We start from the raw sequence: 24,876 nt of genomic DNA on the forward strand, positions 1-24,876 counted from the left end.
TCAGCCATCGGGAGATGCTGCCCCCTCCCCTCATCATTCCCCTTGGGGCGTCACTCGTAGCCCGTTAGAGTTCAGGGTCGCTCCTGACACTTGCAAAATCCTTGCGTTGGCTGTTCTGCGTATTTAGACTCTAAGCTGTTTCCCTTAGGAGCTGTCTCTCATGCTGTGTAGATACAGCACCTAGCACAACACGGCCTTAGTCTTCTGTGGAGCCTCTGGCTGCTGCTGTGTTACAAATTATCATGGTATTAACTGAGACAAAATTATTTTCAAACCAGACAAGAAGAAATTTGAGGAAAGTTTTGCTTTGAGGACCAGGCCGAGTATCAACAGGGAGAAAGAAAAGGAGGACTTGTGGCACCTTAGAGACTAACAAATTTATTTGAGCATAAGCTTTCGTGAGCTACAGCTCACTTCATCGGATGCATTCTCCCAAACCCACACATCTAACCTCCCAGTCCTGCCAAGCCTTAATCACATGCTTAACTGGACCACTGCCCATAGCCCCAGTGCTTTAAACGGGTCTCAGCTAGAATGGCCGGTGGGAAGGCTGAGCGAGCCGGGGTCTGGGGATGAAACCAGCTCAGAGCAGAACCACTGTAGCCATATTCTCCGTATAGAAATCTGTCAATATACGGCCTGTAACTGAGCCTATGACAAGGCACAGCTGAGACTGTATGAGTGACCTCACTGTGCATTCCGGTACCAGACCAGGCTCACTCTGCATTTCCTGGTAACCTCCCCTCTGAATCCGGTGGGTAGTTAATGGAAAACAAGGACAGTGTGAGAAACTAAATTCTACTTTATTATGACCAAGGAGAAACAGACTCCTGTCCCCCAGCCCAGCTCAGCACGGGACTTTGCATCCCAGCCCAGCACACTGCTGCGCCCAAATCCCCCACGCACCCGCAACAGAGCAACATTTACCGACTGGTGGAAAAGGGAAGAGAATCCAGGAGAGATGCTGGGACCAGTCACAAAGCAAACACTCCGAGGGCAGGGAATCCATGAAGCAGAGGTTAGACGGATGCAGTGTGGGGTTAAGGGGGGGCAGAGAGAGCTGCTGTCATCCTCACACTGGAAGATGGGGAGGGGCGATGAGCTGGGCTGTCAGTCTCCTCATCTACCTCTGGCCTCAATGATGGGGGTCAATCTGGCTTCAACACTGGCCCAGGCCTGTTGGTTTCCCCAGCTTCCTTCTTGTCTCAGGAGATGCTGCCCCTTCCCCGATCATTCATCTCGGGGCATCATTTGTAGCCTTTAGATTTGAGGGATGGCTTCACCCAGCACTCACAGGACAGTTCCTGTCTCTCTCTGGCATTGGTGCAGCAAGCTCACAGTTCTCAGCCTCCACTCTCTGGATGTCAAGAGAAAAATCTGCAGTTTCCCAACTCTGTTTCCCTGCCCTCTCCCTCTCCTGGTGCATCTCACACCTCTGCAGGGATCAGGCAGTAAATCCATGTCCCGCTCGGTCTCAGCCTCTTGGAGTGTGAATCTAGCACTCACCCTCAGTGTTCCTGCTGACAGATATTGAGACTTTTCATTGTTCAAACACACAAAAATCTTATGACAATGGGAAAGAATGGTTAAAATAAAACAAAGAAAGGACTCTTCTGGCAATTGATCCTTTGTCTCAAAGTCCTCAATAAACCTGCTACATCCTGTCGAAGTAAACTAATATCCAAACATGTGACCAAAACGGCCTTCAGGAAGAGATAGAAACCAACACTACAAGGTGCACTACAAAATACTTGCAGGTTCATAAACTGAAATCCCACAGAACTCTAACTCCCCAAAGAAGGAAACCCAGTTTATTCATTTTCTTCTGAACTGGCTAAACCTGCTGTACTCAGCACCTCCTCATTATTTTGTTGGGTCATTTACAAAAGTTTTAACATCGTCCTAATGCAAAAATAATAATAAAAAAACCCAAACCCCAAACCTGAACATCTACAAAGCCCAGAAGCTACTTTAACAATAGATCAGGGATTGGCAACCTCTGGCTCCCAGCCTGCCAGGGTAAGCCGCTGGCGGGCCGCGAGACGCTTTGTTTACCTGAGCGCCCACAGGCACAGCCGCTCGCAGCTCCCAGTGGCTGCGGTTCACCGTTCCCGGCCAGTGGGGGCTGCAGGAAGCGCGGCCAGCATATCCCTCGGCCCGCGCTTACCGTGACGGACCGGGAGCCAAAGGTTCCTGACCTCTGCAATAGATGAAAGCAGGGATTTTAGCTCAGAAAGATCAGCCAGAGGTTTGGGGTTCATTTGAATTCCCCCTCCAGGTCTGGGACACTCATCTCTAGCCCTAAGGAGTCTGAGTCAGGATCAAAGAAATCAGAGTGTGATTCCTAAGCACGGAGAGCACAGACCATTGTGGTAAGTGCCACGCTGGGAGGACAGTGCACTCCTTGGCTTTGCACTCCTATATGCATGCGGGGCACTTCCTGAGCTGGGTCTCATGGTGCAGACCTAATCTCCGCGTCTGTGTCTTTCTGCAGCAGGATGTGGCCCTTCCTGTGTGTGAGACAGAGCAGGCTGCAGAGCCTGGCTTGGCAGGGCAGGGGGCCCTGGCTCAACGGGCAGGCTCAGTGGAACCCCAGTACCTCAGGTGGCATACTCAGATCGGCAGGGCAACCTGTCGGAGGGCTGATCAGGGCTTCTCCTCCTCTGCCCGGGGCTAGCTTAGACCAGGCAAAGCCAGAGGGTCACTGATCAGCTCAGGGTCAGCTGCTGCCGGAACCTGCCCCCAGAGACGGGCAGATGGATACTCTTAGCATATAAGCCTGTTTGTCAGCCTGAGAAAGAATTTGGGGGTTGACTTTTTGATACTCTTACATTTTATACTAATATGTGTAAACAAAGGACAAGGACCCCGTGTTTTACATCTGCCCACAAGCAGATGGGGTGAAAAGAGAGAAGAACTGGAACTGAAGTGTTACTGGGCATAGCTGGAATGGAATATATGAGCGCACACCTGACAACTGCCTCAACTCTTTCTCTCAAAGCAAGGTCAAGCCACAAGTCAGGAGGGGAAAGGAGGGATAGGGGGAGAGGTAAAAGACTAAAAGACCAAAGAAATACCTGTCCCTAACTGGAGAACAACCTCACTCCTCCCATGGGGTACAAAAGAGGTGACATGAAGACCCCAACTCATGACCCTCGAGAACAAAACACGACCATAAGTTGTAAGGGATGTGACTAGGGGCGTGCACTGCAGGTCTATTTGGGCCTGCTAAAAAGGAGGAGGGGGAAGGGGAATGGTAATTGGGGAATGGGAGATTGGGGGACTGGGAACAGGGAATGGAAAATGAGAATGGGGAATTGAGACACAGGCAAAGCTCTGCGGCGTCAGGGCCGGGAAGGGGGGGGACGCGGGGTAAAGGCTCTGCAGCGTCAGGGCCGGGAAGGGGGGGAGACACGGGGTAAAGGCTCTATCGGCGTATAGGGATAAGCCTGACTGGTGTGAAGGGTGCAAAATATGCTTGCTTGGAAACTAACCCCAATAAACATTGAATTGTCTGCCCTTCGGCCTTCTGGTCTGCTCTCTGTCTGTGAGACAAGAACCAGGGAAGCAGGTGAAGGGAAAAGCCCTCTAACAGATACCTGGGAGCCAAATGCCACCAATGCATGTGGGAATTAGGAAATGGAGTTTTTACTATGGCCAGCTCTAGTCAGGGCACTGGGGGAATTTCTCTCCTGTGTGGAGGAGTCTCTGATGTTCACTGTGGTGTTACCTCCAACAGAAGCATTTTCCATGCTAAGGACACATAAAAGGGCTCTTCTCTGTGTGGATTTACTGAGGCTTGATGCCGTGTGAGCACCAGATAAAGCTTCCCCCACATTCAAGCTCTTTCTTCTGTGAATTATGCGATGAGGAATAATGTGTGAGCTCAGACTGAATCTCTTCTTGCAGTTATTGAAGCTTTTCCCATAATCCAAGCATTTATGGGTTCTCTCTCTTGTGTGGGTTGTCTGATGTGAAGCAAGGTTTGATCTTCAAATGAAACTTTTTCCACAGTTGAGGCATTTATAGATTCTGTCCCATGTGAATTCTTCAATTTTTATGAAGTTATGAGCGGGGACTGAAACTTTCCCAATCATCTAAGCATTTATGGGGTTTTTCTCTTGTGTGGATTGTCGAATAAGGTGTGAGTGCTGACAGAAGCCTTCCTCACAGTGGAGGCATTTATACGGTTTCTCTCCTATGTGGGTTTTCTGATGTACAATAAGGGCTGATGGTGCACTGAAGCTTTTCCCACAGACCAAGCATTTACAGGGTTTCTCTCCCATGTGCAGTCTCCGATGGGCAGTAAGATTTGAGCTCTGACTGAAGCTTTTCCCACAGTCCAAGCATTTATAGGGTTTCTCCCCTGTGTGGGTCCTCTGATGTGTAATGAGGGCTGATGGTGCACTGAAACTTGTCCCACACTCAAGGCATTTATAGGGTTTCTCTCCCGTGTGAGTTCTCTGATGTGTAATGAGGGCTGATGGAGCACTGAAACTTTTCCCACACTCAAGACATTTATGTGGTCCCTCTCCTGTGTGGATCCTCCCATGGCTAGTAAGATGTGAGCGCTGATTGAAACTTTTCTCACAGTATAAGCATTTATAGGGTTTCTCTCCCGTGTGAGTTCTCTGATGTACAATAAGCGCTGATGGTGCATTGCAACTTTTCCCACACTCAAGGCATTTATATGGTCCCTCTCCCGTGTGGATTCTGCCATGGCTAATAAGGCCTGAGTGTTGACTGAAACTTTTCTCACAGTACAAGCATTTATAGGGTTTCTCCCCTGTGTGGATCCTCTGATGTGCAGTAAGGGCTGATGGTCCACTGAAACTTTTCCCACAGTACAAGCATTTATGTGTTCCCTCTCCTGTGTGGATTCTCCCATGGCTATTAAGATGTGAGCGCTGGCTGAAACTTTTCCCACAATCCAGGCACGTATAGGGTCTCTCTCCTGTGTGGATTCTCCTATGGTTTATAAGTCTTGAGTGCAGACTGAAGCTTTTCCCACAGTCCAAGCATTTATAGGGTTTCTCCCCCGTGTGAGTTCTCTGATGCACAATAAGGGCTGATGATACACTGAAACCTTTCCCACATGCAAGGCATTTATAGGGTTTCTCTCCTGTATGAATTCTCCTATGGCTAATAAGGCTTGAGCTCTGACTGAAGCTTTTCCCACACTCCAAGCACTTATAGGGTTTCTCTCCTGTGTGGATCCTCTGATGTGCAGTAAGGGCTGAGGGTCCACTGAAACTTTTCCCACAGTATAAGCATTTATGTGGGCCTTCTCCAGTGTGGATTCTCCCATGGCTTGTGAGATGTGAGCGCTGACTGAAAGTTTTCCCACAGTGCAGGCATTTAAATGGTCTCTCTCCCGTGTGGGTTCTCTGATGTATAATAAGGACTGATGATGTACTGAAACTTTTCCCACATTCAAGGCATTTGTATGGTCCCTCTCCCGTGTGGGTTCTCCCATGGCTAATAAGGCCTGAGCACTGACTGAAGCTTTTCCCACACTCAAGGCATTTATACGGTTTCTCTCCAGTGTGTAGTCTCCGATGGGTAGTAAGGTTTGAGATCCAGCTGAAGCTTCTTCCACAGTCCAAGCATTTATAGGGTTTCTTTTCCCTGGGATTTGTCTGTTGGGCTGTGGTTTCTTTGGAATCCTTGTCTCCTCCCTCACATTCAAAGGATTCGTGCACTTGCTTTCTTGGATGGTTTCCCAGCTTCCCCTCTGACCTGTCCCAATTACTCCAGACTTTTCTCTGTTCCAAGCACTGGGGAAAATTCCCATCTGCTCTTCTCAAAAAGTTTCCCTGCAGCTCCACTTGCTCAGGACCTTCCTGTTGTGGATTCCCCTCCTCGTTCTCACTTGTCTCGTCACCATCTGGGGGAGAGAGAGAATCCAGGCACAAGTCAGTGCCTGGGCTGGCAGAAAGGACACAAAGGGGAGTAGCAAAGAGGGAAAACACAACACAGTAACAGTGGGGGAGACTGAGAAATTGGATTCTGCCTCCACATCCCATCCAAACACTCCCAGGGAAGTGAAGTCAGGGAGAAAACTCCTGACAGCGAACAAGGTGGGTGGGAAGCCGTGAGCGATACCTGCCATGAGATGACACCTGCCGACCAGAGCCTGACCTGGGTGAGATGAGGCAGAACTGAGGGGGGCTCACACAAGATTTTTGCAATTTTCAGCTTTTTCCATATAGTTTCTGAGTCAGTGTCACTGACTCCTCACCTGTGCGGGTGCCTCTTGAGATCTTCCTTTCCTCGAAGATCTGGAGATCTGGGACCCATGGCTCTTCCCCTGCTTCCAGCTGGGCTATCAGGTCAGGTTTGGGAAAGGGGAGTCCTGCTCAGAAAGTGAAATCAGGCATGAGCAGAATGCACTGAGGATTGGTGGCGTATTTGTCACAAAGGGCACATCTGAAGTTTCAGATGACCCCATGCTTTCCTGGGGGGTTGCGGGATGTGAACAGATGGAAACACGGTCACTGAGTCCCCGTGGGAGAGGCCGATGTCTGGTGGAGGAGGAGTTATCACACCCTCACTAGGAACTTTCAGGATCTTTGTCCTCTGGGGGACTTGCTGAGGCACCATACAGCTCCGGTGTTAAACACCTGCCTATGTCTGAACCCCGAGAGGCGAGAGCCCTCCCCAGAGATGGAGCTAATCCCATGAAGGGAGGTACACAGAGATCCTGCGTTTGAGCGAGAATTAATGCAGAGGGGATAATACACTGCTCCTGACCCCATGGTAGCTGAAGGGATGGGGATGAATTAGCATGTCCATTAGGTCCATGACTCCCCTATCCCATTGGACAGGGTTTGGAGGTGAATGCTCCCTCCTATGGGCTACGTGACCCACTCCCCTGTAATCTAAGTGACCAGGGAGGAACCTGACCAGAGGCAGAAATCCAGGCCCCATGGCTTCACACAGCTGAGGGGACAGGAATCCTTACCCAGCGTGGTCACAGTCTCATAGTTCTCCTGCATGACGTCCCTGTAGAGGGCTCTCTGAGAGGGGTCCAGCAGAGCCCCCTGCCCCACGGTGAAATACACAGCCACCTCCTCGAAGGTCACCGGCATCTGAAACAACAGGTGCCCCCCACTCAGTGCCTGCTGCCCCTGCCACAATCCCACTATTTATGGGGGAAGAAACAGGTCAGGTCTAGGAGGGCCTGGGGAGCAGAATCCCACCCCACCCTGCTCAGAGTGGCCAGGAGGCTGCAGGGAACAGAGAGAAGGGGAGAGCTCCTTGTCCCTCCCAGCAGACAGAGGAGGGCAGGGTCTTCTCATTTACCACCCACCGACTAGGCACAGGTGGAGGTGGGAAGCAGAGCTCTGGGCAAGGAACAGGGACAGGAATCCCAGCACCTTCCCTTTGTATTTCATCACAGTCTCTGCCCAGGGGGTTCAGGCTCCAGCCAAATGCTAGAAAAGAGCAGAATCAAAGGAGCAGCAAAGACTGGGTGAGGAGGGGCCGTTTATGCAGAGTCACCTTCCTACCCCTCCCCAGCCCTTACCCCAGAGGTCTTTCCCATCACCTGCAGTCTCTGGCTCAGGAGTTGATGCCGGGAGAGTTCGGGGATGCCCTACTGGGCTTGTTCCAGCCACAGGAGGACGTCCCCCCTCGGCTGGCCATAGAGGGAGGTTTAGTGATGATCTGTCCCAGCACAGACCCCACTGGGGGAGCAGCGACTGCTCAGCCCGGCCTCCCAGATCACAACGGAGGCAGCCGCAGCATCTGCCCCAGGAGGTCCAGCGAGCTCTCGGGCTCCAGTATCCGGAGCTCAGAGAGAGACTGACACCGGCCTCCTCGGCCTGAGCAATGACCAGAGCTTCTGCTGGGGGCAGCTAATGACCGAGCCCCACTCTGCTGCCCCTGCAGCCCCCAGGGACAGTCAGGCCGATGCTGATCTCATTCGCCCATCTGGACCCACAGTGGAACCGGAGACCCAGATCATACCGGAGTTTCATACATGAACCAGAACCGAACCTGAGCCATAATTTTGTTTTACTGACTGAACCGACTGGGGAAGGGGAGGGAAAGACGGGGGAGGGAGGGACATCAATTAAAATAAAGATTCAGCCTTTTTTGAAAAAAAAAACAAGGAGGACTTGTGGCACTAGAGACTAACAAATTTATTTGAGCATAAGCTTTCGTGAGCTACAGCTCACTTCATCGGATGCATGCAGTGAAAAATACAGTGGGGAGATTTTATATACACACAGAACATGAAACAATGGGTGTTACCATACACACTGTAACCAGAGTGATCACTTAAGGTGAGCTATAACCAGCAGGAGAGCGGGGGGGAGACGGGGACCTTTTGTAGCAATAATCAAGGTGGGCCATTTCCAGCAGTTGACAAGAACGTCTGAGGAACAGTTTGTGTGTGTGTGGGGGGGGGGGGGGTGATAAACATGGGGAAATAGTTTTACTTTGTGTAATGACCCATCCACTCCCAGTCTCTATTCAATCCTAAGTTAATTGTATCCAGTTTGCAAATTAATTCCAATTCAGCAGTCTCTCGGAGTCTGTTTTTGAAGTTTTTTTGTTGAAGAATTGTCACTTTTAGGTCTCTAATCGAGTGACCAAAGAGATTGAAGTGTTCTCCGACTGGTTTTTGAATGTTATAATTCTTGACTTCTGATTTGTGTCCATTTATTCTTTTACGTAGAGACTGTCCAGTTTGACCAATGTATATGGCAGAGGGGCATTGCTGGCACATGATGGCATATATCACATTGGTGGATGTGCAGGTGAACGAGCCTCTGATAGTGTGGCTGATGTTATTAGGCCCTGTGATGGTGTCCCCTGAATAGATATGTGGACAGAGTTGGCAACGGGCTTTGTTGCAAGGATAGGTTGCTGGGTTAGTGGTTCTGTTGTGTGGTGTGTGGTTGCTGGTGAGTATTTGCTTCAGGTTGGGGGGCTGTCTGTAAGCGAGGACTGGCCTGTCTCCCAAGATCTGTGAGAGTGATGTGTCGTCCTTCAGGATAGGTTGTCGATCCTGGATGATGCGCTGGAGACGTTTTAGTTGGGGGCTGAACATGACGGCTAGTGGCGTTCTGTTATTTTCTTTGTTGGGCCTGTCCTGTAGTCGGTGACTTCTGGGTACTCTTCTGGCTCTATTCAGGGGACACCATCATAGGGCCTAACCACAACAGCCACACTATCAGAGGCTCGTTGACCTGCACATCCACCAATGTGATATACGCCATCATGTGCCAGCAATGCCCCTCTGCCATGTACATTGGCCAAACCAGACAGTCTCTACGCAAAAGAATAAATGGACACAAATCAGATGTCAAGAATTATAACATTCAAAAACCAGTCGGAGAACACTTCAATCTCTCGGGTCACTCGATTAGAGACCTAAAAGTGACAATTCTTCAACAAAAAAACTTCAAAAACAGACTCCAACGAGAGACTGCTGAATTGGAATTAATTTGCAAACTGGATACAATTAACTTAGGCTTGAATAGAGACTGGGAGTGGATGGGTCATTACACAAAGTAAAACTATTTCCCCTTGTTTATCCCCCCCGCCCACCCCCCACTGTTCCTCAGACGTTCTTGTCAACTGCTGGAAATGGCCCACCTTGATTATCGCTACAAAAGGTTTTTTTTCTCTCCTGCTGGTTATAGCTCACCTTACTTGATCACTCTGGTTACAGTGTGTATGATAACACCCATTGGTTCATGTTCTCTGTGTATATAAATCTCCCCACTGTATTTTCCACTGAATGCATCCAATGAAGTGAGCTGTAGCTCATGAAAGCTTATGCTCAAATAAATTTGTTAGTCTCTTAGGTGCCACAAGTCCTCCTTTTCTTTTTGCGGACACAGACTAACACGGCTGCTACTCTGACACCAGCCTTTTTTAAGCTCAATCTTTAAAATAAATAAATTTAAAAAAAAAACCATGTACAGCGATCTTATTTTCATTTAAGAGAGGACAACAGACTAGCCAGTGGGCTGGTGATGAGCCCAGAACGGCCTGCCCCAGGACAGTGAGAAGAGAAGGGGGCCAGCCCACAAGAGCAGGGAGAGAGAGGGGAAACTTGGGAGCTGCCTGCACACCATGGGAGGCAGAAGGGGGGGCCCAAAGGTAGATGACCCATCTCTGAGATGCCCCCCGGGGAGAGAAGGGGTTGGATGCTCCCTGGGCCATGAAGTTCACAATAACTTGTCAAGAGCAAGGGTAAAGGTAACGGCTCCCCAAACTCCTCCACTTCAACAGGCCTCCTCCCACCATCCCCAGCCCCTGGGGCAGCTCCTCCCTCCAGGGTTCGTGCTCCAAACTCCCACTGAAGCTGCCTGCAGGGCCAACTCCCAGCCCCTGCTTGGGGCACTGTCTGGTACCCACCTTCACACCCCCCTCCCTCTCCCCGGAGCTGTTCTCTCTTTTCACCCATCCTGGCTATGGCTGGCTCACATCCAGAGCCACTTTCTGCCTGGGGGGCAGGCCAGTCTGCCTGCAGCACCGTGTGTTCCTGCTGATGCCGCTGACCCAACCCTGCTGCAGCAGAGTGTCCCGGCCTGGGGTCTGAGCAACTCTTGGAGCTCCGGGAGTTCTGCCAAGACCTGACCACCTCAGGCCATGAGCTTCACCTGACAGGGTCGGAATGGAAGGCGAAGGAACACTGGGACGTTGCACCCCATAATGCTTTATGGAAATATGCTTATGAGTGTACATGTGACATAACTGGAATATGTTTTATGCTAGATACGCCATGTAACCTATCTTTGCAAAGGTTCTGATCTACTGAATGTATTCCTCCTATTCGTATGCATGGATCTTTTGTATATCTGAAGTTACGAGCATTGGCTCTGTGCTTGTATTGAAAGTGTTTGCTGTAGGAAGCACATCAGGCAGATTTGGTCAACATAGCGTGAAGGGGTTATTCACGTAATTGGGAGCACTTAACTAACAATGGACTTTGGGAGACGCCAATCCAAATCTGAGCTTTCCTGGGAAGGTTCATACTAACACGTAAACAATGGCATTGGCCTACCAAAAGCCTAATCATTCATAGACACGTGACTTGCCCAGGTGGCTAGAGACCCCATCTTGTGACTGTGATGTTGCACAAGAGAGAGAATATAAAAGGACCTGGAAACCCCTCCATTTTGTCTTCAGCTGGCTCAAAAGATAGCCTCTCCACCCCCAAAGAATACCTGAAAGAAACTGGAACAAAGGACAGTAACTACAGGGGTGAGAGTGATTGCTGGACCCAGACTAGGAAGGAGTCTAGTCTGCTAAAGAAGCTTATTGGAACATCTCTGAGGGTGAGATTTACCTGCATTTAGTTTCCTACTGTATTAGGCTTGGACTTGCGTGTTTTTGTTTTATTTTGCTTGGTAATTTACTTCGTTCTGTCTGTTAATACTTGGAGCCACTTAAATCCTATTTTTTATATTTAATAAAATCACTTTTTGCTTATTAATTGACCCAGAGCAAGTAATTAATTCCTGGGGGAGCAAACAGCTGTGCATCTCTCTCTATCAGTGTTATAGAGGGCGAACAATTTATGAGTTTACCCTGTATAAGCTTTATACAGAGTAAAATGGATTTATTTGCGGTTTGGATCCCATTGGGAACTGGGTGTCTGGGTGCTTTTCAGTTAAGTCTGCAGCTTGTGGGGGACGTAGTTCAGACCTGGGTCTGTGCTGGAGCAGGCTGGCGTGTCTGGCACAAGGCAGGGTACTGCAGTCCCAAGCTGCCAGGGAAAATGGGCTTAGAGGTAGTCTCAGCACATCAGGTGGCAGTCGCAAAGGGGTTTTTTTTGACCCAGCCTGTCACAAACATGTCACAATTGCACTGATGTCTGACAGTGACAACAAAGAATTTCTTCCATATGAACGACTGACCATGGGTAACTTTCTGGTGCATGGTTAAAATGCCAAGTGGAAATATCAAAAATCTCTTCTCCATTTCCTGAATTCTTACTACAGTCAATGAAAACAATTAGAAAGAAATCTGTCGGAACTGACATCTTTCTCTCATATATAAATACCCTGATCCTAGAAAGCCATTCCCACTGTCCGAAGAGGACAAACTTAAGGCAAAATTTAATTTCACCAAAACATGGATGAAGATGGAAATGCTTGAATCAGAAGTCAGAAATAATGATGTCATAGAATCAATGTCAGACGGGTCTGAAATTGAAAAATGAAAGGAAAATTCTGAACGCTTGTGAAATCTCCAAAAAGAAAGTGATATCTGGACAAAGGAAAGCCCAGGAAAGGATTGGGCCAATTTCTGATTCATTTGCATCTGAGCCACATCTCAATAAGAAAACCTGCCAAACTACTGGGAGCATCAGAAAAACGTCAGCATGCCCAAGCTGTATCAACTAGCAAAACTTGTACTGGCCGTTCCAGCAACACAAGTGAGTGTTGAAAGAACATTTCCAGGCCTCAGATGTGTCCTTTCAGTGCAGAGGCCCAACATGACAAAGCAAACATTTAAAGATGTTATATTAGGTTGCTCGAACAATTTGTTCTTCAAAAATAATCGTGTTTATTTGACAACACAAAAACAACAGGACAATTCATGTAAAGTTAAAAAATAAACAGTCAAAAACCAAAACAGTTTCCATTTTAAGTTGCAGCCCTCTTTTTTGAATTTACCTCCACTAAGATTGAAACAGGATTTGAAACAGTAACTGAACTTTTACTTTTGTTTCTTTGAGTGGCTAGAACCAGAAACGAAACCGAACACATTGAATGGAACTGAACCCAAACCTGAACCAAACCTAAATCCCAACTGGGCTCCTTGCCTGCTGTTGCTAGCAGTGACTCTGGTTTCACACAGAATCCTGCACAGAAATCAGAGCAGGGCCCAGTTCAGTCCTGTCAACCTCAAACATTTAACATTCAGGAGTCAGACCCTCAAAATAATGAGATTGTTCCCTACCTCATGGGCTAGGGGAGCTGCCATTGTATCTCTCCCCATCCCTCTTCTGCCTTCTGCCCTCTGGCCCTGCCCTTCCCAGCCAGTCTCTGCTTGCTCCATATTCTCCCTCCAGCCTCCCCACAGCCCCCCTTTCCTTAATCCCCCTCTCAGAGTTTCCCTCTAGTCCAGCTCTGCTCCCCTGAGCCCCAGAATTCTCTCCCTGCCCCAATACCTGTGTGTTCCCCCAGCATCCCTTCAGCAGCCCCACATTCCCATGGTTCCCCTCCATCCGGCCCCTTGCCCCCCTCTTGCCCCCTTTCACATCATCGTTCCCCCCCCACACACACATCCCCGTTCCCCCCCACCCCTGGCTCAGAGCCCCCTGCCCCTCTACAGCCCCCTTCTGGCTCCAACCCCCCCTCTGACTCCCTACATATCGCTGTCCCACTCCCACCCCCTCCAAACCCTGGGGGCTGCAGCAGCTTCCCTCTGCCCGAGGCAGGGATTCACAGCCAGCCCCACTGGGAGCAGTCTGGGGCCCCCGTTCCCCGCACAGTCTGCGCCGGGGGAAGGGGGGAGGTCTCCCCTTCTCTCCACATGGGGCACAGCCGGGGGGCGGGGCTCAGGGTCCCAGCCACGGGGGGCCGGGCTGGGATCTCTGCACGGGGAGAGTCTCGGGAGGGAGCAGCGGGAATGTCCCTCCCCTGCCCACAGCCAGGACTCGGGGGGCCCGAGCGACAGCAAGCGAGGCCCTGGGGGCTGGCAAGGAACGTGGGTTGCACCACACCAGAGTCCGTGTAGAGACTGCAATTCACGCCTGCTGCCGGGCGGGGACCGGGCTTGCTCCGCCCAGTGCCTCCTGGGTTCTAGCGAGCTGGATTGCACTGGGTGTGGCCTGGGTGTGTCTGTCTGTTATTGTTATTTTTTATTGTATCATCACCCCCAAGAACTATTTGCACTCTCCCTAACCACTGGACTATCAAGTCATTCGTGCTCTCTTCTTGGCACATTCCTTATATTCAAATATTTATATAAAGTGGAACAGCTTCAACATGAAAGACTGATTAGACTCACATCAGAATATCCCATAACCCAGGGGTTAGGGCACTCTCTAGAGAGGTGGGAAATGTCTGTTCAAATTCCTTCTTATGGGGCAGAGAGGGGAATTGAACCTGGATTTCCCACTGTGATTGATGTGGCAATTTCCTGCAATATCCTTGAAAAACTTTACTGTATTCAGTGTATGTGTTGTTGTTGGCTAGGATTGTATGTACCCTCTCTAGCAGGGAGATGCGACCGATACAAGACTTGGGAGTTCAAAAGACGATGTTGAAAACGTGCCAACCAAATATGGGCTTTTGGGACAGTGAGTGTAAAGTGGATTTCCTGGGGAGAGGTTAATGCAAATGACCCAGGTCCGGTTTTGCAAACACCCAGCTTTTTGAAACTGCCCTGAGGAGAGTCATTGTCTGCGGATTACCTGCTCCAAAAGGCGAAGATCGAAGTGTGAGTGTGGTCATGCAGGAGCGCTGGGAATAGCTCCGAGCGCTTGAAGCCTGCCCACACTAGCGCTTTAGAGCGCAGCAAGTCTGAGTGCTTGGGGTGGTGATTTTTCACACCCCTGAGCCAGCAAGGTAGAGCGCTACAAAATGTAAGTGTAGACAAACCCTTAGGCTTTTTAGAGCGCTGAAACTTGTATTCCTCGGGGGGGCGGGGTGTTTTCACACCTCTGAGTGAGGAAGTTTCAGTGTTGTAAAGTGCCAGTATAGACAAGCCCTAAGACAGATTTGAGCTTGTAGCCATGGAGAAAACCCAGCTGTGGGGTTTGAAGGGCTGACACCTACCAGTGGCCAGGGGGCTGCAGGGAACAAAGAGAAGGGGAGATGGAGGAGTGCGGTGTCTTCTCATTTACCACCTACCTACTAGCCACAGGCTGAATGTGGGAAGCAGAGCTCCATGCAGGGAACAGGGACAGGAATCCCAGCACCCTCCCTTTGTATTTCACTGCAGTCTCTGCCTAGGGGATTGAGGCTCCAGTACTTTGCTCTGTTTCCCCAGCCTTGTCCAGGGGCTTGTTTCTTGTTTTAGAAATGGGGGAAATGTTCACCCCCACACCCCACCATGGGCCTGTTAATAAATCAGGCCCTAGACTGAGCATGACCCAGCAGGTTTACCAGTCCCTGTTTCCCCCACCTCACCCTGAGCGTTTCCTGACCCTCCCCCTCTACAACAACCCTCCCCAGCAGCTCCCCCAAAATCCCTACCTGAGCTGGATCCACCACAGCCATTTCCCTGTCCCGGCCCCGAGAAAGATGGGACGGTCTGGAGCAAAACGGGGTCGTTATTCTGCAGCCTGTCAGGGCGAGAAGGGAAATTTGAGAGATTTCTGAATTAGCGTTAGTCCATTTCACACCCCGATTCCCCCCAGGCTCTTTCCCTGCGGACACTCTAGACTCTGCCATGCTGGGAGAAGCCTCAGTGACGTCATTACAACACAGACCTGACCCCTACCACTGGGACTAAATCCAGGAGACACATTTACACCCTCCACGGAACAGAGCTTCTGAGCCAAATACTAGAAAAGAGCAGAATCAAAGGAGCCACTTTGGGGTATCATCCCTGACGCTGTCCCCAGGGCAGCACATTCCCCCAGTGGTGCAGGGACCACGCAGAGGCAGGAACTGGCTTTTCCTCTCTCTTCCCCTCACCTTCTTCCCAGGACAGTCACTGCCCCAGGGGGCTGCACAGAATGGGGCTGGGCGGGGCTGGGAGCCGGGAACCTCCCTCCCCCCATTGCTCCTGCTGCCCCTTCCAGTCTCTCCACTTTCCCAACTGCGCGGAAGAACTGGTCGCTGTCCTGCCATTCCTGGACAGCGTTTCCGTTTCCTCTCCAGTAGCTACTGCCACTGGTAACAGGGGGGTGAGTCTGGGAGCGTCGCGGGCCGCAGCTCTGGGACTCACAGACACCCGGGAACAGACATAGTGTGAAGAGGGGCCATTTATGCAGAGTCACTTTCCTGCCTGCCCCCAGCACTTCCCCCAGATGTCTTATCACCTGCAGTCTCTGGCTCAGGAGTTGATACCAGCAGAGCCCAGGGCTGCCCCCGGGGTTGGTTCCAGCCACAGGATGACATCCCCCCTTGGCTGGGCACAGGGGGGCTTTAATGATGGTCTGTCCCAGCACAGACCCCACTGGGGGAGCAGCGACTGCTCAGCCTGGCCTCCCAGATCACAACGGAGGCAGCCGCAGCATCTGCCCCAGGAGGCCCAGCGAGCTCTCGGACTCCAGTATCCGGAGCTCAGAGAGAGACTGACACCGGCCTCCTCGGCCTGAGCAATGACCAGAGCTTCTGCTGGGGGCAGCTAATGACAGAGCCCCCCTCTGCTGCCCCTGCAGCCCCCAGGGACAGTCAGGTGGATGCTGATTTCATTCGCCCATCTGGACTCACACTGGAATCGTCAAACTGGTATTTCACACATGAACCGGAACCGAATCGCAACCATAAATCTGTGTTACCGACTGAACCCGAATGGAACTGAACAAAAAAAAGAAAGGGGGGGGGTGGAGGGGCTGTTAACAGTTAAAATAAAGATTCAGCATTTTTTTAAGCTCATTATTAAAAAAACCCAAAAAACTACATATAGTGAGAAGAGAACGAGAAGGGGGCCAGCCCACAAGTGCAGGCTTGGGAGCTGTCTGCACACCATGGGAGGCAGAAGGGGGCCCAGAGGTAGATGACGCATCTCTGAGATACCCCTGGGGAGAAAAGGGGTTGGATGTTCCCTGGGCTGTGACGTTCGTAATAACTCTTCAAGCCCAAGGGCAAAGGTAACAGCTCCCCAACCTTCTCCCCTTAGACAGGTCTCCTCCCACCATCCCCACCTCTGGGGCAGCTCCTCCCTCCAGTTGCTCCACCTAACGCAGGGCTCATGCTCCAAACTCCCCTCCCCACGGAAGCCACCTGCAGGGGCCGCTCCCCGCCCCCCAGGAGACTGATTAATGCTTATTAACCATGATAATGATTCATGATCTGGAGGATGGCGTGGACTGCACCCTCAGCAAGTTTGCAGATGACACTGAACTGGGACACAAGAATCCCATGTCCCAGCTACAGACTAGGAACCGAATGGCTCGGCAGCAGTTCTGCAGAAAAGGACCTAGAGGTTACAGTGGACGAGAAGCTGGATAGGAGTCAACAGTGTGCCCTTGTAGCCAAGAAGGCCAATGGCATTTTGGGCTGTATAAGTAGGGGTATTGCCAGCAGATCGAGGGACGTGATTGTTCCCCTCTATTCGACATTGGTGAGGCCTCATCTGGAGTACTGTGTCCAGTTTTGGGCCCCCCATGACAAGAAGGATGTGGAAAAATTGGAAAGCGTCCAGTGGAGGGCAACAAAAATTATTAGGGGACTGGAACACATGACTTATGAGGAGAGGCTGAGGGAACGGGGATTATTCAGTCTGCAGAAGAGAAGAATGAGGGGGGATTTGATAGCTGCTTTCAACTACCTGAAAGGGGGTTCCGAAGAGGATGGATCTAGACTGTTCTCATTGGTAGCAGATGACAGAACGAGGAGTAATGGTCTCAAGTTGCAGTGGGGGAGGTTTAGGTTGGATATTAGGAAAAACTTTTTCATTAGGACGGTGGTGAAGCACTGGAATGCATTACCTAGGGAGGTGGTGGAATCTCCTTCCTTTGAGGTTTTTAAGGTCAGGCTTGACCCAGTCCTGGCTGGGATGATTTATAGATTCATAGATATTAAAGTCAGAAGGGACCATTATGATCATCTAGTCCGACCTCCTGCACAACGCAGGCCACAGAATCTCACCCACCCACTCCTGCGAAAAACCTCTCGCTTATGTCTGAGCTATTGAAGTCCTCAAATCGTGGTTTAAAGACTTTAAGGAGCAGAGAATCCTCCAGCAAGTGACCCGTGCCCCATGCTGCAGAGGAAGGCGAAAAACCTCCAGGGCCTCTTTCAATCTGCCCTGGAGGAAAATTCCTTCCCGACCCCAAATATGGCGATCAGCTAAACCCTGAGCATATGGGCAAGATTCATCAGCCAGATACTACCGAAAATTCTTTCCTGGGTAACTCAGATCCCACCCCATCTAACATCCCATCACACGCCATTAGGCCTATTTACCATGAATATTTAGTTACCAAAATCATGTTATCCCATCATAACATCTCCTCCATAAACTTATCGAGTTTAATCTTAAAGCCAGATAGATCTTTTGCCCCCACTGCTTCCCTTGGAAGGCTATTCCAAAACTTCACTCCTCTGATGGTTAGAAACCTTCATCTAATTTCAAGTCTAAACTTCCTGGTGGCCAGTTTATATCCATTTGTTCTTGTGTCCACATTGGTACTGAGCTTAAATAATTCCTCTCCCCCTCCGGTATTTATCCCTCTGATATATTTATAGAGAGCAATCATATCTCCCCTCAGCCTTCTTTCGGTTAGGCTAAACAAGCCAAGCTCCTTGAGTCTCCTTTCATAAGACAAGTTTTCCATTCCTTGGATCATCCGAGTAGCCCTTCTCTGTACCTGTTCCAGTTTGAATTCATCCTTCTTAAACATGGGAGACCAGAACTGCACACAGTATTCCAGGTGAGGTCTCACCAGTGCCTTGTATAACGGTACTAAAACCTCCTTATCCCTACTGCAAATACCTCTCCTGATGCATCCCAAGACCGCATAGATGATGATGGGGCGCCCAGGATTTCCAGGTTTATGGATCTTGGGTAGTAGATAGAATATCCCAGGTCGGGATTCCAGGGGTGTGTCTGTGCGGATTTGATCTTGTGCTTTTTCAGGGAGTTTCCTGGGCGCCCCATCATCTCAGGCATTGGCACCCTGACAGCAGGATTGTCTGGCTATGTAGACTCCCTCCTCAGGCCCTACGCTACCAGCACTCCCAGCTACCTTCGAGACACCACTGACTTCCTGAGGAAACTACAATCCATCGGTGATCTTCCTGATAACACCGTCCTGGCCACTATGGATGTAGAAGCCCTCTGCACCAACATTCCACACAAAGATGGACTACAAGCCGTCAAGAACACTATCCCCGATAATGTCACTGCTAACCTGGTGGCTGAACTTTGAGACTTTGTCCTTACCCATAACTATTTTACATTTGGGGACAATGTATACCTTCAAATCAGCGGCACTGCTATGGGTACCCGCATGGCCCCACAGGATGCCAACATTTTTATGGCTGACTTAGAACAACGCTTCCTCAGCTCTCGTCCCCTAACGCCCCTACTCTACTTGCGCTATATTGATGACATCTTCATCATCTGGACCCATGGAAAAGAAGCCCTTGAGGAATTCCACCATGATTTCAACAATTTCCATCCTACCATCAACCTCAGCTTGGTCCAGTCCACACAAGAGATCCACTTCCTGGACACTACAGTGCTAATAAACAATGGTCACATAAACACCACCCTATACCGGAAACCTACTGACCGCTATTCCTACCTGCATGCCTCCAGCTTTCACCCTGCCCACACCACACGATCCATCGTCTACAGCCAAGCTCTACGATACAACCGCATTTGCTCCAACCCCTCAGACAGAGACAGACACCTACAAGATCTCTATCAAGCATTCTTACAACTACAATACCCACCTGCGGAACTGAAGAAACAGATTGATAGAGCCAGAAGAGTTCCCAGAAGTCACCTACTACAGGACAGGCCTAACAAAGAAAATAACAGAACGCCACTAGCCGTCACCTTCAGCCCCCAACTAAAACCCCTCCAACGCATGATTAAGGATCTACAACCTATCCTGAAGGATGACCCAACACTCTCACAAATCTTGGGAGACAGGCCAGTCCTTGCCTACAGACAGCCCCCCCAACCTGAAGCAAATACTCACCAGCAACCACATACCACACAACAGAACCACTAACCCAGGAACCTATCCTTGCAACAAAGCCCGTTGCCAACTGTGCCCACATATCTATTCAAGGGACACCATCACAGGGCCTAATCACATCAGCCACACGATCAGAGGCTCGTTCACCTGCACATCCACCAATGTGATATATGCCATCATGTGCCAGCAATGCCCCTCTGCCATGTACATTGGTCAAACTGGACAGTCTCTACGTAAAAGAGTAAATGGACACAAATCAGATGTCACGAATTATAACATTCATAAACCAGTCGGAGAACACTTCAATCTCTCTGATCACGCGATTACAGACATGAAAGTTGCTATTTTACAACAAAAAAACTTCAAATCCAGACTCCAGCGAGAAACTGCTGAATTGGAAATAATTTGCAAATTGGATACAATTAACTTAGCCTTGAATAGAGACGGGGAGTGGCTTAGTCATTATGCAAGGTAGCCTATTTCCCCTTGTTTTTTCCTACCCCCCCCCCCCAGACGTTCTTGTTAAACCCTGGATTTGTGCTGGAAATGGCCCACCTTGATTATTATACACAATGTAAGGAGAGTGGTCACTTTAGATAAGCTATTACCAGCAGGAGAGTGGGGTGGGAGGAGGTATTTTTTCATGCTTTTTGTGTGTATATAATAAGATCTTCTATACTTTCCACAGTATGCATCCGATGAAGTGAGCTGTAGCTCACGAAAGCTTATGCTCAAATAAATTGGTTAGTCTCTAAGGTGCCACAAGTACTCCTTTTCTTTTTAAGAATACAGACTAACACGGCTGTTACTCTGAAACCAGCTTATAACTAAAATTCTTGTTATTAATCCCTAAATGAATGACCTTACACTTTTCACTATTCAATTTCATCCTATTACTATTACTCCAGTTTACAAGGTCATCCAGATCCTCCTGTATGATATCCCAGTCCTTCTCTAAATTGGCAATACCTCCCAGCTTTGTATCATCCGCAAACTTTATGAGCACACTCCCACTTTTTGTGCCGAGGTCAGTAATAAAAAGATTAAATAAGATTGGTCCCAAAACCGATCCTTGAGGAACTCCACTGGTAACCTCCCTCCAGCCTGACAGTTCACCTTTCAGTAGGACCCGTTGTAGTCTCCCCTTTAACCAATTCCTTATCCACCTTTCAATTTTCCTATTGATCCCCATCTTTTCCAATTTAACTAGTAACTCCCCACGTGGCACGGTATCAAACGCCTTACTGAAATCTAGGTAAATTAGATCCACAGCGTTTCCTTTGTCTAAAAAATCTGTTACTTTCTCAAAGAAGATAGGTTGGTTTGGCACGATCTACCTTTTGTAAAACCATGTTGTATTTTGTCCCATTTACCATTGACTTCAATGTCCTCAACTACTTTCTCCTTCAAAACTTTTTCCAAGACCTGGCACACTACAGATGTCAAACTAACAGGCCTATAGTTACCCGGATCACTTTTTTTCCCTTTCTTAAAAATAGGAACGATGTTAGCAATTCTCCAGTAAATTTAGTTGGGGACTGATCCTGCTTTGAGCAGGGAGTGGGACTAGATAACCTCCTGAGGTCCCTTCCAACCCTGATATTCTATGATATCCACCTCCAATCCCCCAGCCCTACCCCAGAAAAATATGTTTCTCTCATACATATTGTGATGGGACCCCCAAGGTGCAGCCTGGGACTTTGGGACCGCTGTGCCCCCGAACTCTCTCCAGCCTGGGCTGTCTCTCACAATGCCCTGCTAGTGACCAGCAGCAACCCTGCCAGGTGCTGTTGTCACTCAGCACAACCAATGTGGAGACCCAACGCCCAGCTGGATCGCATGAAAGCTCCCAGGGCCACTCCTGAATCACACAGAGAAAGGCCACAGCCAAATCCCCCCAGCTCCCAGCACTGTACCTCAGGAATATGCCGCCTTGGACTGCTCAAGATGAGCAATGCACATTTATTAACTGGTTCACCACTTCAGCAATGGAAAGCGGATCTACACCAGCCTTTGCAAAACCTGAGCAATTTGCCACACACTTCATACAAACTCACTGGTGAAGATAAACAGTAAAACAAACGTACTGACTATAAAAGACCGATTTTAGGTGATATTATGCGATTGGTAACTAACTCTGGCTTTTTACCTAACGAAATAAAATAAGGACGCAGTCTAAACTCTCACCCCGATTAGCAAAGGTGAAAGTAGGCCGGTGCACCCCGGAGCGGCGCCCCGGTAAGAGAGCAGCTGGGGCTCTGGATGCTGCCGGCCGACCAGTAAGGTTTCAGTGCTGGTGCTGGGCATGGGCATGGGCAGCCCACCCCTCCCCTTCTGCCCCCTTTCCCTTCTACCCTCCCCCAGAGGATCCCAACCCCCCCCCCCCCCCCCCCCCCGTGACTCCCAGCCCCACTGCATGACGGCCAGTGGTGGTGGGGGGGGGGGTGAGGCCCCAGGCCCTGGGTGGTGCGGCCACAGTACCCCCAGGCTCCAGCCACAGGACTTGGGTGGCCAGGCAGCACGGTCCCCAATATCCTGGGGGGTCCAGTGGCCGGGCAGCGTGGTGGCCGCACTCCCAGACCCAAGCTCCCCACAATCACCCCAACCCCCTACCCTGAGCTTGCCTGAGCCCCCCGCCACATCCCCCAACCTCCTGCCCTGAATCCTGCACACCCCACACCCTCCAATCCTGAGCCCCCAATCCTCTGCCCTGAGCCCCTCTCCCCAAGGGGGGAGGTTGCAATACAACAGTACCTGTAAGAAATTTAAGTTACTTTCCTCCCTATTAAACTAGGCAACAACTTGACTAGGCTGTTTTTCTCACCCCCACTGGATATTGCAGTCCTTAATATACAGATTTCACCTTGAAATCTGGGCCAGTCCCCTCAGTTGGAGTCTTCAGAGTGTAACTTGTTGCTTGCAGTGTAGGTGGGTGAAGGAGGAAGGCCAAGCATGGCCCCTGCGTTTGGTTTTTATACCCTTGGTCCATGTGCTTGGAGAATACAAGTCCAGGCACGTCTATACAGTACAAACCAGTATTGCTGAGTTTCTAAGCAAGGTTGAGCAATTCTCCCTAGTGTAGCCTCATGAGGGTGAGTCACTGCATTGTAACTCTGTTGCTGGACAGTGGCTGGTGATTTCTATTTAACAGCACCCTTCCAGGGGTTGGTTACCTCCCTTTGTCATTATCTCTGTAAGCCAGTATCTGGGCACCTCCCAAACCCACAGCATATTTTAGTGACAACCATATAACACAATCTCATAACTTCATATGCACTAAAGATATTCGTATTCAGATGGAACAGTGACTTTCAGCCAATCATAACCTTTTCCCTGATACCCCACCTGGCATGCTTTATATGCATTATCACAATTATATCCAGAGGAGGACATATGGGAGTCAGAGGGTGTTCCCCCAAAGTACAGAATGTCACACACATATCTTGATCGTAGATGTCAACCCCCACTGTCAGCAGAGGACAAAGTCAAGGCAAAATTTCATTACACAGAATCAATGTCAGACGGGTCTGAAATTTTGAAAGATGAAATGGAAATTCTGAACGCTTGTGAAATCTCCAGAAAGAAAGCGATATCTGGACAAAGGAAAGCCCAGGAAAGGGTTGGGCCAATTTCTGATTCATTTGCAGATGAGCCACATCTCAATAAGAAGAAAACCTGCCCAACTGCTGGGAGCATCAGAAAAATGTCAGCATGCCCAAGCTGTACCAACTGGCACAAATTGTACTGGCAGGTCCAGCAAGACAAGTGAGTGCTGAAAGAACATTTCCAGGCCTCAGATGTGTCCTTTCACTGCAGAGCTCCGATATGACAAAGCAACTGTTTAAACAGGTTATCTGAGGATGTTCAAACAGTTTGGTTAGGAAAAAATAATCATGTACATTTGACAACAGAAAAACACTCGGAAAACTCATGTAAAGTTAAAGTTACAAAATAAAGAATCAAAAATCAAGACTGTTGGCATTTTAAGTTCCAGCTGTTTTTTGGGGTTTACCCCCACTGAGATTGGGATAGAATTTAAACCTGTCACTGAACTTCTATTTTTGTTTCTTTGGGTGGCTTGAACCACAAATGAAAGGGAACACACTGAATGGAACTGAACCCAAACCTGAACCAAACCTAAATAAATCCCAGCTGGGCTCCTTGCCTGCTGTTGCTAGCAGTGACTCTGGTTTCACACAGAATCCTGCACAGAAATCAGAGCAGGGCCCAGTTCAGTCCCCTCAACCTCAAACATTTAACCTTCAGGAGTCAGACCCCCAAATACTGAGATTGTTCCCTACCCCATGGGCTGGGCTGGGGGAGCTGCCATTGTATCCCTCCCCATCCCCCTCCCGCCTCCTGGCTCTGCCCTCCCCAGCCAGTCTCTGTTTGCTCCATATTCTCCCCCCAGCCTCCCCACAGCCCCTCCCCCCACACCCCCATTTCCTTCCCTTTATCCCCCCCACCCGAGTTTCCCTCTAGTCCAGCTCTGCTCCCCTGAGCCCCAGAATTCTCCCCCCGATACCTGTGTGTTTCCCCAGCCTCCCCCCCCCCCGTGAATCCCTGTCCCCCCAATTCCTGCCCCCTCCACATCCCCGGGCACCCCCCCCCGGCCCAGGCAGGGAGCCGGGCCCCCCCGCGGGGAGCAGCCGGGCCTCACCTTCGCTCCACGTGGGGCACAGCCGGGGCGGGGCTCGGGGTGCCGGGGGTGGGGGGGCCGGGCCGGGGTCTCTGCACGGGGAGGGTCCCGGGGGGGGGGCCGCGGGAATGTCCCGCCCGCAGCCAGGGCCGGGGGCTGGCGAGGACCGTGGGTCGCGCCGCACCGGAGTCGCACCGGAGCCGCCGCCGCCGCCGCCGCGCTGCGCTTCCTGCCGCCGGGCGCTGACCCCGGATGGGTTGTGCCGGGTCTGCCCGGGGCGGGTCCGCACCGCGCCCGGGGCCGGGCTGGGTGGGGCGGGCTGGCCACGTCCTCCGCTGCCTTGTTTGTGTCTCTGGCGGTCTGCAAAGCGCCCCGCAAAATTGCACCGCCCCCCCCCCGCCGTGCCCCCCCCCACCGCCAAGCCGCGATCGCCCCC

At 50.3% G+C, this 24,876-nt stretch overlaps 2 protein-coding genes across 2 annotated transcripts in view; both read right to left on the reverse strand.

Annotated features, from left to right (window-relative positions):
- The window catches only part of LOC102941540 (zinc finger protein 883), a 51,239-nt gene extending 36,047 nt beyond the window's left edge, over positions 1–15,192 (reverse strand). The window contains exon 1 of the mRNA XM_043525098.1: positions 15,174–15,192. The gene's annotated coding sequence lies outside the window, so the exon portion shown is untranslated. The remainder of the gene's footprint in view (positions 1–15,173) is intronic.
- On the reverse strand, positions 785–24,847 carry LOC119567356 (zinc finger protein 345). Its single transcript, XM_037912556.2, has 5 exons — positions 24,462–24,847; positions 15,174–15,262; positions 6,965–7,091; positions 6,242–6,355; positions 785–5,887 (listed from the first exon to the last, which is right to left on the reverse strand). Exons 2-5 carry the CDS (start codon positions 15,195–15,197, stop codon positions 4,098–4,100), a joined length of 2,055 nt encoding a protein of 684 aa, XP_037768484.2. The 5' UTR covers positions 15,198–15,262; positions 24,462–24,847; the 3' UTR covers positions 785–4,097.
- Between the last annotated feature and the right edge of the window lie 29 nt (positions 24,848–24,876).

Source organism: Chelonia mydas, chromosome 11 (genome assembly GCF_015237465.2).
Source record: "Chelonia mydas isolate rCheMyd1 chromosome 11, rCheMyd1.pri.v2, whole genome shotgun sequence".
NCBI classification, from domain to species: Eukaryota; Metazoa; Chordata; order Testudines; family Cheloniidae; genus Chelonia; species Chelonia mydas.